This window comes from Cricetulus griseus, chromosome 3 (assembly GCF_003668045.3).
Source record: "Cricetulus griseus strain 17A/GY chromosome 3, alternate assembly CriGri-PICRH-1.0, whole genome shotgun sequence".
Taxonomy (NCBI): domain Eukaryota; kingdom Metazoa; phylum Chordata; class Mammalia; order Rodentia; family Cricetidae; genus Cricetulus; species Cricetulus griseus.
The window spans coordinates 54,324,936-54,341,460 of NC_048596.1; the positions used below are offsets into that span (position 1 = coordinate 54,324,936).

General features: G+C 46.3%; 1 protein-coding gene across 1 annotated transcript; it reads right to left on the reverse strand.

Moving 5' to 3' along the window:
• Window positions 1-1,348: 1,348 nt before the first annotated feature.
• Mrpl11 (mitochondrial ribosomal protein L11) lies at window positions 1,349-4,501 on the reverse strand. Its single transcript, XM_027408650.2, has 5 exons — window positions 4,289-4,501; window positions 3,869-3,964; window positions 3,277-3,370; window positions 3,034-3,193; window positions 1,349-1,641 (listed from the first exon to the last, which is right to left on the reverse strand). The coding sequence occupies exons 1-5, from the start codon at window positions 4,409-4,411 to the stop codon at window positions 1,536-1,538; spliced, it is 579 nt and encodes a 192-aa protein (XP_027264451.1). The 5' UTR covers window positions 4,412-4,501; the 3' UTR covers window positions 1,349-1,535.
• Window positions 4,502-16,525: the final 12,024 nt, after the last annotated feature.

Consider the following 16,525-nt stretch of genomic DNA (forward strand, 5'->3'; position numbering starts at 1 on the left):
GCAGAGGCAGAGGAGGCAGAGGCAGAGGCAGGTGGATCTCTATGAGCTTGAGGCTAGCTAGAGTTGCATATTGAAACCCTATTTCAACAAAACAAAACAAAACACAAAGAGGGCTAGAGAGATGGCTCAGCAGTTAAGAGCACTTGTTTGGCTCAATCCCAGCATCCACATAATAGTTCATAACTACCCATAAATTCAGTTCCAGGGGATCCATTATTCTTTTCTGAAACACACCAGGGTCTAGGTTTGAACGCAATTCATCCCATAATATCATAGGGTGTAGCACTATTGGGAGGTATGGCTTTGAGTGGATACGGCCTTATTGGAGGAAGTGTGTCACTATGGGGGCGGGCTTTGAGGTTTCCTATGTTCAGGATACCATCCAGTGTTTCAGTTGACTTCCTGTTGCCTGCAAGATGTAGGACTCTCAGGTATAGCTGCCATATCTGCCCACACGCTGCCATGCTCCCTGCCATGACGATAAAGGACTGAACCTCTGAAACTGTAAGGCAGCCACCCCAATTAAATGTTTCCTTTATAAGAGTTGCCATGGTCATGGTGTCGCTTCACAGCAATAGAAACCCTAAGACACCAAGCATGCACATGGTGCATATACATACATACAGGCAAAACAATCACATATAAAAGAAAATGAGCTGGGCCATGGTGGCACATGCCCTTTAATTTCAGCACTCAGAAGGCAGAAACAGGTGGATCTATGTGAGTTCAAGGCCAGTCTGGTCTACAGAGTAAGTTCCAGGACAGTCAAGGCTACACAGAGAAACCATGCCTGGGGGGAGACAAACCAAATAAATAAAATGAATAGATTTACTTTTTTGTTGTTATTGTTTGCTTGTCTTTCAAGCAGGGTTTCTCTGTGTAACAGTCCTGGCTGTCCTAGAACTTATAGTGTAGACCAGGCTGGCCTTGAGCAGATAGCTCTACCTGATCCTGCCTCCTAAGTGCCGGGATTAAAGGTGTGCGCCACCACCATCTGGCTTAATAGATGAATTTTTTTTTAAAGTGAGGTCTAGTGGAAGGTGCTGAGGAATCCCACCTTTCTTATTGTTGGCTTTAAGGAAGAAACTGTTTCAAGTGAGGTTACCTCTCATAGACAGCCCTATGCATGTGACTATTTCCACTAAACCATGCTGTGACACAGCCAAGAGAGCCCTTGCCAGACACCAGCACCATGAATGAGAAGCCAAATAGATATTTTTTCTTTATAAAGTACCAAGCTTTGGTAATCTGCTTGGCTGAGCCTATGCTCACTTGTGGGGCAATGCATACCTGTGAAGGTTGATGACTGTCAGTATTAGTCCCCATCTCTGAGTTCTCAAGAGGGAAATTGAGAGTGGGTAACAAAGGATGTTTATTCCAGCGTGACCCATTAGCACAGCCATATGTATGGAAATATACATAAGAAGTCAGGAAACTATAAATCATGAAGTCCTTTCCTCTCCTTTGGTTCAGCTTTCTCGGTAGGCTCTCTTCTCGGCTCTTCTTTCAAAATTCCAGAGTGTGGAAGGCTGGGATCACTTCTTGGCAGCTGCTGCCTGGGCTGCCAAATCTGCCTCTTTCTGTGCAGCCAAAACCACGGCTCGTTCCTTCTGGAAAGCTGCCAGTTCTTCTGCACTGAGGCTGCAGGTGGACAAAGATGGTTAGTGAGTGGCGGGTCCTAGCACAGACCCCAGCTGCCCTTCCCCTCTCTGGACTCCCAACTCCCATATCTCTGCTCAGGTTTCCTCTACCTGGATCCATACAGTGAGATATCGGAGACAACCACATACTCCACCTTCCCATAGCTTTGATTCCCATCTTAAGGGCCTACTTAACCAGTGGCCTCTACTCTACTACTGGGATTTACTAGACCTTCCTTTGAGCCACAAACACTTCACATGAGGGAGTCATAGGCTTGTATGTAGACACTCCCCTCTATGCCCCACAAAGTAAGGACCTGAAGAAACATCAAGGCCACCTGTGCTCTACACTGCCTCCCTGAGGATCAGCCAATACCAGCCTTGCTGTGGAGTATAACATCTGCAGCGAAGAGGCCTGTGATGACCGTCCCTGTTCCAGTCTCTGACATGGTCTGGGTCAAATGCTCTCCCACTTACAATTTACTTCAAGTAAACAATTCCTGAGATCATCCAAAGCCAGCTGACTGGGACAGCTGTTGGCCTTAGGATGGAGTCTGAATGTGAGACAGCTCAAAAGATCCTCCCCGACTGCTCCCTGCTTCAGATCATGCCCCACTCGGCCTCTAGACAAGACTCCTGTAGCTTCAGCCCCTTACCTCTCATTATTCACTGCAATTTTCCCACTTTTTGGAACATTGCTCCTTTACCCTCCTTTTCCTGGGCTGTTTTGATGTCATCTCCTTCAAAGAGTCCTCACTGACACACCAGGTAAAAGCAGGAACTCTCCTCTCTGCTTTCATGACATCCACTGATTTTTTAAACAACACTGACCAAATGCCAGTTTAATTCTCTATGTATGGATCTGCCTCTACCTTAGGACTATACATTTTTCCAGAGTGGCCAAATACTACTGCTCATTTCTGGTTATATCCAATGTGCTGAACCATGTCTAGCACATAACAGGGGCTTATGAAGCATATTCCAAATGAACAGAAGAGGCTTTCACCCATATCCTTCTGCTAGAATCTCAGGTCCTTCGACTTAAAAACTCTACATGTAGCCGGGCAGTGGTGGCACATGCCTTTAACCCCAGCACTTGGAGGCAGAGGCAGGTAGATCTCTGAGTTCGAGGCCAGCCTGGTCCAGAGAGCCAGTTCTTGGACAGCTAGGGACACACAGAGAAACCCTGTCTCAAAAAAACAAACAAACAAAACAAAACCCAAACAAAAAAACAAAAACTCTACATGTATAAAAATATCATAATGAAAGCTATCATGTATAACTAATACATGCTATAAAATTTTTTTAAACCTGACTATTTCACTATAATGGGCCCTCTCACTTTACTCCCAAATAGGAGCTTCCTTTCCACAGCACCGTTCAGGATACTCACTCTTTCACCACACGAATGCCCAGGGAACGGGCAGAGCCAATGATGGAACGGACAACAGAAGACAGGGGCACATCTTGCAGGGCGAAAGCATCATCCTTAGCTTTGACACAGGCAATCTCATATATGTGCTTCAAACTCACCAGGCCTGCTACCTCTTTCCCTGGGAAGAAGGAACAAGCTCCAGTTGTCACTACTTTTTTTTCTGGACACATCAGAATCTCAGGCACCCACTCTAGTCCTTACCTGTTTGTCGGGCCCCCTTCTCAATCCCAGCTGCTGCCTTCAAGAAGTAGGAAATAGTGGGTTGCCCAATCTTAAGCTCAAATGTCCTGTCAGGCTTGATAGAAAGAAAGATATTGAGAATTTCTTGGTTTTCTATTCAGGTTCAGGGAATTTGTAATGTCCCTTTTCTTCTCAAATCAACTTGCCTTCCTGTGGTGTCTTTAACACCACAAAACCATAGCACACATCTATGAAATGAAAGATATGAGCCAAAATATAGTAGGACTGGGCTGGAGAGATGGCTCAGAGGTTAAGAGCACTGACTGCTCTTCCAGGGGTCCTGAGTTCAATTCCCAGCAACCACATGGTGGCTCACAACCATCCGTTATGAGATCTGGTGTGCAGATATACATGGAAGCAGAATGTTGTATACATAATAAATAAAATCTTTAAAAAAATATGGTAGGACTAAGACGGTTCAGAGAAATTATGGTTGAGGTTTCACTGTGTAGATGAGGAAAGTGGAGAGTGACAACCAGGTTAGGGACAGAGAAGCAACCCCGGGCGACTAGTTTTAAGCGCCAAAGAAGACTACAGAACAATGAGACTGCACCTTCACAAAAATCTTTGTAGGCAGGGGAATGCCTTCTTTGATGTCCTTTGTCTTCTCGTTGAACTCTTTGCAGAACTGGTTGATAGAGACGCCTCGCTATGAGGAAAGCATAAAGTTAAGTGTAGGAGTTAAAGGGTTTCTACCACCCAGGAGCCCGTCCCTTCCCTCCTTCGTCTTCATTTCCCGTGTTCCTATATTTCTTCTATCCGGATTCAATTACAGCTTCGTGTCTGGACGATTCGTCCACAAGGTCCCACTTAATCAGCAACTAGCCAACTGGGAAGGGTCAGAGAAACTGAGGTCAACAGAGGCTACGTAAGCAACACAAAGACACAAGGCGTGCGGGTGCGAAGAGCCGCGACTTCCCATCTATCCGCTACCGCCTTCCGTGTCCCCCGGGCCCGGTTCCAGACACTACACCTGCCCCAAGATGGGACCTAGTGGGGGCCCAGGCATAGCTTGGCCTGCTCGCACGATAGCCCGGACCACGCCACCAGCCTCCGGCTTCCTGAGGGCCCGAGAGACTCGGCTTAGCTTCGACATGATGCGGGATTTTCAGTCTTAGTTCGCCTTGGAGCAGCAAGAGCTACGCTCTGGGCGCTGCCATTTTGGGTCAGAGGTCACGGGTCCTCACGTTAGGCTAGGGTGAGGCCAGCAAAGAACAGCCTAGTTTCAGTCACACAACTCTCCAACCAAAGACGGGATAAGGAATCAAAAATATCTAAACTTTGCGCTATGAAGACAGGAAGAGAACCTGTACGGCTTCGGTCCACACAAACCCTCAGGAGTGCGCACAGGCACTAGATTAGACAGCCAAACAGGAGTGCGGGACCTTGATTCTCCGCACGGCATTGTGGGCTGTGTAGTTTCGGCGCCTTCTTCTGCGCCTGCTGTTAGCTGTGCTCTGGGTCGCCATCTGTCGGACACAGTATTATCTTAGTGTTTGAAATGGAGCAAGCAAGGGACTCCAAGTGGGAGTCCCTCGGGTCTTTTTGTTCCTCATGTAGTTTCACGTATGGAGTGGGAACAAACCGACAGACCGCTGCTCTTTCTGGCTAAGAACTTGAGCCATATCAGACAGAATTGGGTTCAGGTTAGAATGTCCTGTTTCATCCTCTGTACAACGGATGTTATAGATGCCTTTCGGAATTAATTGTGACAGCTCAATAGCACACTGCCTAGAACAACACTTGAACCCGGAAAGCAGTTACTGTTATTTGTACAAAGGAAAGGGATCAGCTTTTTGCAACCTTACCCCAATCAAACATGATTTCTTGGCAGCTCCTTGGGCATACTTTATTGCTCCCCTGACCTTCAGTTTTTTTATTAGAAGCAGATTTTACTGTATGTGTTTCAGCACTCTGCATCCTGCCCCAACTCTCCAGGGCTACTTGTCATTCGTTGCTTTCTAGTGAATGGCATTTGAAGCCTGGGGTTTTGAAGCCTTTGTTATCACTCCCTTGGGCAACCTTGTGTACCTATGCTCTTTGGTATAGCAACGGCCTTGGAAGACTCTGACTGACTCTCCTTGAGCACATCTAGCTATGAAGCTCCACGAATTGTAGGCTTAAGTTTTTATTTTCCACAATAGTCCAGAGTGTAAAGTTCTGCATAAGCTGATGCCCAGCCCCCAGACTGAGACTACTTTGAAGTAACTATCCACTAAATCCGTGTTTGAGATCCTTCAGATTCCAGGAGGATTCTTTGGTTCTTTTTACAATTTCTCTCAGGCCAAAAGGCAGCTTATTGTATAGCATATACCTCCAGACCCTATCAGCTTGCCCTGAACGGCCTCTCACAACCCTCCACTGTTTTTCCTTCTTTTTCCATTTCCTTGTGTGTGCAGTGTGGGTGTGGGTGAGTAGGTGTGCTTGCAAACGTGTGCATGTGCATGTGGAGGGCTGATGTTGATCCTCTTCCATTGCTCTTCTGCCCTAACACTGAGGCAGTGTCTCTTACGCAACCCAGAGCTTGCAGGTATGGTCCGTCTTGTTAGCCAGCTTGCTCTGGGGTTCCTCTGTTAGGCTGGAATTACAGGTAGATCACCATGCCCAGCTGGTATTGACGTGGGTTTGTTGAGATCCAACCTCTGGCCCTCACTCTTGTCTTGTGCAGGGAACACTTTGATAGCACACACACACACACACACACACACACACACACACACACACACACACTATTTTTTGAAATTGCCCTTAGACTTGAATCTACAAAACCTGCTGCAAATAAAGTCAGGTCCTTTCTGTAGTGACCCAGAAGCCTTTCTTTTATCACCATCTTCTGTGCTCAATGGAATCCCTGAGCCAGGCAGTGGTGTTGGCAGGAACAATGGTGTGTCTCCTTGAGAGACACCCCCACCACAGGAGCTGAGTGCTTAGTAGAAAAGGGGCCCAACAGCTTCCGGTCCCCTCAGTTTCCCTCACATCCTCCCCTCAGCATAACTCTGCAAGCTGGGGCAAGAGCAACCAGTACTCTGGGATTTTCTGTGGTGTTATACCAAAGTGGAGTGTCCATCTCACCAGCAGAGCCCTGGTGAAAGAAGGCAGACCCCATGATGAATGACTTTCTTTTTCTGTCCTTGGTTGTTCTTTTTGTTTGTTTGTTTGACTGACTGATTTTCAAGACAGGGTTCCTCTGTGTAGCCCTGGCTGTCCTGGGAACTGGCTTTGCAGACCAGGCTGGCCTTGAACTCAGATCCACCTGCCTCTGCTTCCTGAGGGCTGAGATTAAAGGAGTGCACTTCCACACCTGTCAACTTTTTTAGTAAGGCATAAAAATAAATGTCTATTAACTACATGTAGATTAGGAACCAATGCATCAAGGAAAGATTCTGTCAAGTTTACCTTCAGAATTCATGAGTTTATTGGAGTTACTTAACAGGAGTGTGGGTGTCACATGACACCACTGAAAAGTCCCACCAGTCAATCCCCCCCCCCCCGTGGTGAATGGTAAATGGCCCCATTCATCATGTGGGTGTGTGCATATATTTGTGTAGCTGCTCCTGCACCCATGTGCATGTTAGTTAGAGGTCACAAGTTGATACTGGATGTCTTACTGGATCATACTTCACTTTACCTTATTTTTGAGACAGAACCTCTCACGGACCTGGAGCTTATCAATTTAGCTAGCGTGGCTGGCCACTGGCTTCAGGTATCCCTCTGTCTCTGTTGTACTGCCAGGACTGGGGTTACAGAGGTAAACTGCTCTACCGAGTGATTTTACATTGGTCCCAGGTTTTTCCATAGGCGCTGGAGATCCTAACTTAAGCTTCCAAACTTCCCCAGACTCTAAGTTTTCTTTTTTTGGCATGTGTATGTGTGTGGTGGCATGCGTGTATATCTGCATGTCCACACATGTGCACGTGGAGGTCACATTTTGAGACAGCATCTCTCCCCTGAACCCAACGTTTACCGATGGAGCTAGTCTAGCTAACTTGTTCCAGGGATCAATTACATGCTGGCCACCATACCTGCCTAGGGAACCTGAATTCTGATCTTCATGTTCTCTCAATGAGCACTTTACCCAGTGAGCCACCTTCCTAGCACCCATTTCAAGCTTTCTTACAGCTAAAGCCTCTACTGACCACTTTGTTACAACTCTGAGAGACTCCAGAGGACCTAGGTTTGATTCCCAGAACCCAGACTGTGATTCACAATCATATGTAACTAGTTCTGCAGATACTGGGCACACACGTGGTGCACAGACATACTTGCAGTCAACACACACACACACAGAGCTGGGTATGATGGCACACATTTTTGTTTTTGCTGTGTTTTGTGTGTTTTTGTTTGTTTGAGACAGGATTTCTCTGTGTAGCCTTGGCTGTCCTGGAACTGTATAGATCAGGCTGGCCTCAAACTCGGAGATTTATCTGCCTCTGCCTTCATAGTGCTGTGATTAAAGGTGTGTGCCACTATGCTCAGCTATGGCACACACTTTTAATCCCAGCACTTGTAAAACAGTGGGAAGTGGATCTCTTTGTGTTTGAGGCCAGGTGCACACAGTGACTTCCAGGCCAGCCAGGACTACCTTATCTCAACATCCCCAAAACAAAACTACAACAAAAGAAACAAGCACACATTTATGCCCTCATGGTTTCTAGAGGATACTCTGTTTAGGGTCTCATGAAGGCATTGGGTGGGACGATGGTCTTCTCTGAGGTTCCACTGGGGAATGATCCACTCTAATTGGTAGAATTCAATCTCCCATAGCACTAGGACTGAGAGCTTTTCCTGTTGGCTACTGGCTGGAAGCCATTCTTAGCTCGTAGACATAAACCCATTTTATTTTGGTTTGTTTTGTTTGCTTTTTTGGTTTTGGGGTTCTATTTTTTGAGACAGGATTTCTTTGTGTAGCTTTGTAGATAGACGAGGCTGGCCTTGAACTCACAGAGATCCACCTGCCTCTGCCTCCCGAGTGCTGGGATTAAATGCGGGTACCATCACTGCATGGCTGTTTTGTTTTTTTTTTTTTTTCTTATGGCTACCTTTTTCTTTTGTAATTATACCAATTTTAAATTAGAAACAAGCTTCTTTTACATGTCAATCCCAGTTCCCTCCCCCTCCCCTCATCCCCTGTCCCTCCATCCCAAACCCTTTCTGCTCCCTAGGGAGGGTGAGGCCTTCCATTGGGGAATCTTCAAAGTCTGTCATATCATTTGGAGCAGGGCCTAGACTTTCCCCCATGTGTCTAGGCTGAGAGAGTATCTCTCTATGTGGAGTGGACTCCCAAAGTCCATTCGTGTACTAGGGATAAATACTGATCCACCACCAGAGGCCCAATTGATTGCCCAGACTTCCAAACTGACATCCTCATTCAGGGGGTCTGGATCAGTCCTATGCTGGTTTCCCAGCTATCAATCTGGGGTCCATGAGCAACTCCTTGTTCAGGTCAGCTGTTTTTGTGGGTTTCTCCAGCCTTGTCTTGACCCCTTTGCCCATCACTCCTCCCTCTCTGCAACTGGATTTCGGAGTTCAGTTCAGTGTTTAGCTGTGGATGTCTGATTCTGCTTCCCTCAGCTCCTGGATGAAGGCACTAGGATGGCATATAAGGTAGTCATCAATCTCATTATTGGAGAAGGACTTTTAAGGTAGCCTCTCGACTATTGCTTAGATTGTTAGTTGGGGTCAAACTTGTAGATCTCTGGACATTTCCTAGTGCCAGATTTCTCTTTAAACCTATAATGGCTCCCTCTATTATAGTATCTCTTTTCTTGGTCTCCTCTATCCTTCCCCTGACTATATCTTCCTGCTCTTATTATGACCTCCTCTCCCCTCCTCTTCTCCCCTTTTCTTTCTTCTAGCTCCCTCTCCCCCCCATGCTCCCAATTAGCTCAGGAGATCTTGCCCCCTTCCCCTTCTCCAGGGGACCATGTATGTCTCTCTTAGGGTCCCCCTCGTCTGTTTTGGGTTTTTGACACAGGATCTCACTATGTAGACCATACTGGCCTTAAATCACAGAGATCTGCCTTGGCTTCCCAACTGCTAGGATCAAAGATGTGTGCCACCACACCTGTCTTAACCTCAGTTGTTTGACACATAGGTCCCCTGTTAGATCGGGATTGATGGAGACATAAGAGAAGACCCAGATAGCCTCTGCACAAACAGTTTTCTTTCATCAGAACAGCGAAGGAGGCTTTTAGGTACTTAACCCTTAATCAAGACAAGTGCCATGAATTTAGGAACCTGCTACATGATGTATACGTGATCATGTACATTCTATCACTTTTCCTATACTTTTGGTCAGAAGCAAGTCACAGTCCCTACATTTACTCAAGGTGAGGGAACTATAAAAGGGAATGTGTACCAGAGTGCAAATGTCATGGAGACTTCCTTGAGACCCTGTCTAATACAGCCTTAAAGATATTGTCAGTAAAATATCTGATGGCCTTTGGCAGGGCTAACAGTCAAGACTATAAGGAAGTGAAGAACATATCATTGGCTCTCAGGGCAAGGAGATCCTTGGTATATATTGGCAGGAAATGTAGCAACACTGCCACCTGTGACAATGTGCAAAGTAGAAGATGTTGCCTGATGAGCTGTGCAGCACAGCACAGGAGATTTCTAGGTGAAATGTTGAAAGCACCACCTCGTTTTGATTCTTGTTTAGACTAAAATATGAGAGGTGAGATATAAACTGACAAGGGCACTGCCAAACCCAAAAAAAGTAGGACCTGATGGTTTTGGAAAATTCCAGGCTCTCCAGCCTGCAACAAATAAGAATGGCTTGGGGCGGGGAGATTAAAAAAAGAACATTTTCATTTGTGGTCAAAAATTGATATCAAGAATATGGCTATAAGGACTAGACATGGTGACACCTATAATCCCAGTAGATGGTAGGTAGAGACAGGAAGATCAGGAGTTCAAAGTCATCCTTGGCTTTACACTAAGTTATAGGTCAGACTAGGCTGTGTTTGGGACCCTGTAACAGGCCTGGCAGAAATAAAGATATTTTAAAGAAGAACCCTTATCTCTCAATTTGACTATCAGACTATTGAAACAGTGGACCCAAAGAAATGGGATTTTCAGCCAGGCGTTGGTGGCACACACCTTTAACTCCAGCACTCGGGAGGCAGAGGCAGGTGGATCTCTGTGAGCTTGAGACCAGCCTGGTCTACAGAGCAAGTGCCAAGGCAGCCTTCAAAGCTACAGAGAGAAATCCTGTCTCGAAAAACCAAAAGGAAAAAGAAAAAGAAAAAAAGAAAGAAATGGGATTTTTCCCCAGGGATTTCATGCTGGGAGAAGAAAAGGGCACCAGCTAGAGCTGGAATTTATCTCCCAATAAGAGATTTTTCAAGGTCCTAACTTGTCAGACACCCTTACAGGTGAGACTGAAACACAGATGAAGAGAGCTCAAAGGGGACAGGGCCATTCCTTGATCGGGACGGTCATGTCCTTGGTCCTCTATTTCAACTTTCATCTTCACTTCAGGACCCAAAAGACAGACTTAGGGGGGTTCACTGGATCTCTTTGCCCCACCCCCAGTGTGGCCAACAAATACTGAATAAATCTCCATGATCTGCTCTCTGCATTTAATTGGCTTATTGAAGGCAGGTGCGGGACCTGACTTGTGGTACAAACTGTGAGCCACAGGCTGTGATAACTGTCAAAAGCCAACATGAGAGAAAAAGGAACCAAGTAGGATAACAAATGTTTATGATTATATTTAATTTATTTAGTGGCACTGGGGGCTTGAATGTAGACCGCACACACCAGGCAAATGTACCACCACTAGGCTATATCCCCATCATTCTTTTTTACTTTGTATTGTGAGACTCACTCTGGCTGGCCTGCAATGTCCTGTCTGTCCCAGGCAGACATGGAACCTGCCTTTCCCCTGCTTCACCCTCTCCAGTGAGTGACGGGGGTGACAGGTCTGTGGTGCCAGGGCTGGCATAAATGCTTATTATTTCAGTTGTTAGATTTGTTGTTTTAAGACAAGGTCTCACTATGCCACCCAGGCTGGCCTCAAACTCACAGAGCCCTACCTGCCTCTGCTTCCTAAATGCTGAAATTAAAGGCATGTAAAGAACTATGTTCAGTTTTGCTGGTTTTGTTTGTTTGTTTGTTTTTGTTTTTGTTGTTGTTTTGAGGCAGAGTCACGGCATGGAACATTCTATTTGAAACCAGGGTGGCCACCAATTCACAATCCTCCAGCTTCAGCTTCCCAAGAGCTAGGGTTTGGGGAACGCATCACCACGTTGTCACCACCATGGCAGGAGGGAAGATACTTTAGACACTATTGCTATCAAGCTATGGGAGCAATGGACTCCAAAGAATTATAATGTTTCCAGGAATCTATGATAGGAGAAGGGAAAGACTGAGTTCTGGTGCCAGACAGAGGAGCCTACCGCCCATGAAGCGACTTCATGGCATTCTGACAAGTTATCAGGTCACCTTGCAGGGCAGATCTGACCTTCCACACTTGGTGTCAGTGACAACCAAGGTCACACCTTGACCAAGACCACTTAGTAATGCATAGCTCTTGCCCTCCATTTAAACCTAAAGCTCATCCCATTCCTGGAGGATGGAATTGAGAGTCTGTGTTTCTCTTCAGTGTGGCCACACTGGATAAATAAATCTTCCTTCTGTACTTTTTGCTATTCTCTCTCTCTCTCTCTCTCTCTCTCTCTCTCTCTCTCTCTCTCTCTCTCTCTCTCTCATTTTGTTTCTCTGTGGCTCTGACTGTCCTGGAACTCTCTCTGTAGACCAGGCTGGCCTTGAACTCAGAGATCTACCTGCCTCTGCCTCCCAAGTGCTGGGATTAAAGGTGTGTATCACCACTGCCTGGCTCTTATTTGTCTTTTTTAATTAGCATGTGGAGGGTGGAGGACAGAGTCTGGCCTGTTGGGACTGCCAGAGCCCAGGTTATGAACCCTCCAGGAACAGCAACTAGTTGATGATTATTATAAAGAAATTAGTAACTAATACAGTCAGACACTGAGACGAGCTTTTCCCAGCATATTTGTGTTTAAATCTCCCTGTGACCTCCTGTGGGGCATACAGCGTGTTATTTACAGAAACCATTAATACTTTTAGTGTAAAAGGGAGATATAAATTATAACACTTCTCACCTTTTTTTTTTCTTTTTTCTTTCTTTTTTTTTTTTTTGAGACAGGTTTCTCTGCGTAGCTTTAGCCTGTCCTGTAACTGGCTCTTGTAGACCAGGATGGTCTTGAACTCACAGAGATCCACCTGTCTCTGTCTCCCAAGTGCTGGGACTAAAGGCGTGTGCCACCACCGCCTGGCTATTCCTCACCTTCTAAAAACAGAAATTAGCAAAAAATTTTAAGGGTTCAGCCACTAACACTTTTAGACTTGAAAACTCTTCTATATCTCACAACTACCCAGTTTTGTTGGGTAGCTTTGACAACAGCCATATACAGCAAAGAAAGAGGCATGGCTACACACCAACAGAAGCATTATCTATGGAGACTGGAGAGATGGTTCAGCAGTCAAGAGCATTTACCTTTCTCCCAGAAGACAAGAGTTTGGTTTCCAGTACCTACATCAGGCAGATCATAACCACCTGTAATTCAACTCCCCTGGCCTCTGAGGCACCTGTGCTCATGTGCACATATCCACACATACATACACATAATTAAAATAAATTGTTTTTAAAAAGTATTATCTACAAAACAGGTGGCAGGCTGAATTTGCTTTGTGCGCTGTAGTTTGCACAGGCCTGTTCTGCAATGAAATATCCTTTCTTTCCATCCCCTTGACACCTCTTGGGACACAACATAGCTCAGCACATTGGACTTTTCTCAGTCATTTCAGATTTCAACTGGGCTTCCTTCCTTCCTTCCTCCCTCCCTCCCTCCCTTCCTTCCTTCCTCTCTTCCTTCCTTCCTTCTTTTGGTTTATTTCTTTGCATGAGAATGAGTGTTTTGCCTGCAGAAACGTCTGTGCACCACAAACACATCTGGTGCCTGTGAGGACTGGAAGAGGGCACTGGATCCACTGGAACTGGAGTTACAGGTGGTTGTGAGCCAACATATGGGGGCTGAGAATTGAACCTGGGTCCTCTGCAAGAGTAACAGGTGTTATTAACTGTGAATCATCTCTCCAGCTCCTCAGCTCAGTCTTGAGTCATCCATCCTCCTCACTTCTATTATACTTGTGGTGACCTCGCCAACCTAGAGTCATGACACTGGCGTGAGCCAGAGACATCCAGGAGCCTCACTGCCTTCCAGGTTAGATGCTACAAAGATACTTGCATTTTGCTGTTCTGATTGTCAAATCCAGTCATAAGTCCCTTATGGACCTACAAGCCTCTTAAATTCCGAGGCTCTCCCATGTCACCAATACCTTGAAGAGGCCATGGATTAGATGTGGTGGTCACAGCACAAAGTACATACACTGCTGCCATCCTGCCCTGATGGAGTCCTGATGCAGTGAGGATATGAGAAGTGATGCTAACTCTTCTTTGCTCTGTAACCCCAAATATGTTTGAGGGGCCTGTCTTTTCCAAGCCCATCCTCTGGCCTCCAGCATAGGCTTAAGCAGAGCCTGGTATCTCAGTTCTCTCTTGTCTCTCCCAAAATGCCTAGCCAGGAGTTTGGTACTGTTGCTTTTTATTTGTTGTGATTTTCTTTTTGTTGTTGTTGTTGTTTTGTTTTGTTTTTTTTTTTCAAAACAGGGTTTCTCTGTGGCTTTGGAGGCTGGATTTTCTTTACTTTTAAAAGAAGATTTATTTTATTTTAATTTATGTGGCTGAGTGTATATGTGTGTGCATGTAAATGCACAGAGGCCAGAAGAGGGTGTTGGATCTCCTGGAGCTGGAGATACAGGCAGATGGGAGCTGCCTGATGTGGGTGCTGGGAACTGAATCACTAAGACATCTTTCTAGACCCCTGTTTTGTCTTGAGACAACATCTCACTTGTAATCCTGGCTGACCTGGAACTCACCATGTAGATCAGGATGGCCCCAAACTTACAGAGATCCACTTGCTGATACCTCTTGTGGTGGAATAAAGTTGGCGATGTCTGAGCCCTTCCACCTCCATACCTGGGCTGTGCTAGCATCAGGTGTACCCAGAGCTATAAACCAGAAGAAAGCGGCTCCCTTGAGTCTTGGCAACCTCTAAGTCCTCTACTGCAGCCTGGTGTGGGGCAGTAACAACGGGGGTTCCAGTTGTTGGCTCACACTTGTGAAATCTGGAGCAAGCTTCCCTCTCTCTGGGTCTCCATTTCCTCACATGTAAACTGAGGACTCTAAGAATAGTTCAGTACACAGTCATGAGGGACTTCTCTGGCAGACACTGTTGGAACAAATGAGCAGGACTGCCTCCATACTATAGGCCTTTAGGATTTAAAACTTCCTCCACTGAGGGATGTGTGGCTTTCTCGGGGAGGGGGCTTCTAGGAGGTTCCTGTATAACCAATGAGTATGTTTCTTTGGCTGCGATATATATCTATATCTATATATCTATATCTATATCTATATCTATATCTAATTCTATATATATCAGTGATCAGTGTTCTGCCCAGGCCAGAAGAGGGCACCAGGTCACATAACGGATGGTTGTGAGTCACCATGTGGTTGTTGGGAATTGAACTCAGGACCTCTGGAAGAGCAGCCAGTGCTCTTAACCTCTGAGCCATCTCTCCTGCCCCTCCCATTCAATCTTTGTGGTAGAAGCCATGGGCCATCTCTTTTGTGCATAGGTCCTTGATTTCCTCATAAAACACACTTCAAACTCAGGGGTTGGGACTGAGGTGTAACTCAGTTGGCAGGGTCAAATACCTAGCACCTATGAAACACTGCATTTGATCCCAAACCCTGAATAAACTAGGTGTGGTGGCATAGACCCATTAACCCAGAACCTGGAAAGTGGAGACAGGAGAATCGGAAAGTCATTCTTGGCTTCAAGTTCAAGGTTAGCCTGAGCTGCATAGAACTCTGTCTCAAAACAAACATACAAACTCAGGGGTTAATTGGCCACTGGGATGTTGTTCCAGATCACGAGATACTAAGCAGTAGACACTCTATCCTTCCATAACTATCCTTCTAGTTTTTGGCAATTTAAAGTCAGGAATTCATTAGGCTTGGTGGCCTGTGCTTTTAATCCCAGCTCTTGGGGAGCAAAGAAAAGTAGATCTCTGTGAGCTGGAGGCCAGCCTGATGTACATGGTGAGCTCCAACCCAGCTGCGGGTACACAGTGAGGCCCTGTCTCAAAAAGCAAAACAAGGGGGCTAGAGAGATATCTCAGTGATTGAGAGCAATGCCTGCTCTTCCAGAGGCTGGGAGTTCAGTTCTCATCACCGACATGGTGGCTTACAACCATCTGTAACTCCAGTCTTAGGGGATCTGAGCTTCTGGCTCTGCTGGCACCAAGCATACACGTGGTGAACAGACATACACGGAGGCAAAACACTCATACACATAAAAATAAAATAGATTTAAAAATTCTAAAACAAAACAGACAACAACAAAATAAATAAATCCGGAGCTCAAGAGCTGGAGGTGTTGGTTAGTGGTAAGTGCTTGCTAGGCCAGATCCCCTCTAGGTCCCTCTTCTGCAAGCTATTCCTGTAAATCTGTTTCTGTAAATCTGTTTCGTCCTTGGGGTTGTGGAGGGGAGGCAATTATTGTATCTGCCTCTCAAGGATTAAAAGACCTCATTTGTTCAAAGTCAACGCAGAGAGCCAGGTACAGACAGAAGAGATTTTTTTTTTGTCCAGAGAGGAACCGAGCATCCAAAGTCGGCTTCCCTTTGAGGGTTTACAGAGGATAGGTGCAAGCTGGTGGGAGGGGAGGGCAGCATTCGTGGACACCAAGAGGGCCCGAGCCCACCGAAGCGTACAGAGAGAAAGAGATGGAGCCGCACTGGAAGACAGATCTGCACTCAAGACAACCGCAACGGCTTCCCTCAGCCTCCGCGGGTGACACACCTTCCCCCGCGTCCTCTAGTAGTTTCCTTTTTTCAGCTCGCCCCCGGCTTCTCTCTAACTTCGTGGTGTCCCCAAATGGGAGGCAGGGTCTTGGAGCAGGAGGTGGGGAGTCCTCAGTCTAACGTTGGGGAAAGGAGCTTCTTGTTTACTGTGAGAAGAAGGCTCCGGTCTTGGGGAGAACCCCGGAGATCGTGGAAGGAAGGCGAAGTATCCCGAGCCTGGAATAGGGGAGGGGTCGTGTAGATCAAGTGGCGTCCCTCC

What these genes read in the sequence shown, in the direction of transcription:
- Mrpl11 (XM_027408650.2), bottom strand. Translation starts at nt 4,411, where the DNA reads ATGTCGAAGCTAAGCCGAGTCTCTCGGGCCCTCAGGAAGCCGGAGGCT. An exon ending in CTACAAAGATTTTTGTGAAG is followed by an intron (nt 3,371 to 3,868) that starts GTGCAGTCTCAT and finishes CTTTCTATCAAG; the next exon opens with CCTGACAGGACATTTGAGCT. An exon ending in GAAGGGGGCCCGACAAACAG is followed by an intron (nt 3,194 to 3,276) that starts GTAAGGACTAGA and finishes CCTTCTTCCCAG; the next exon opens with GGAAAGAGGTAGCAGGCCTG.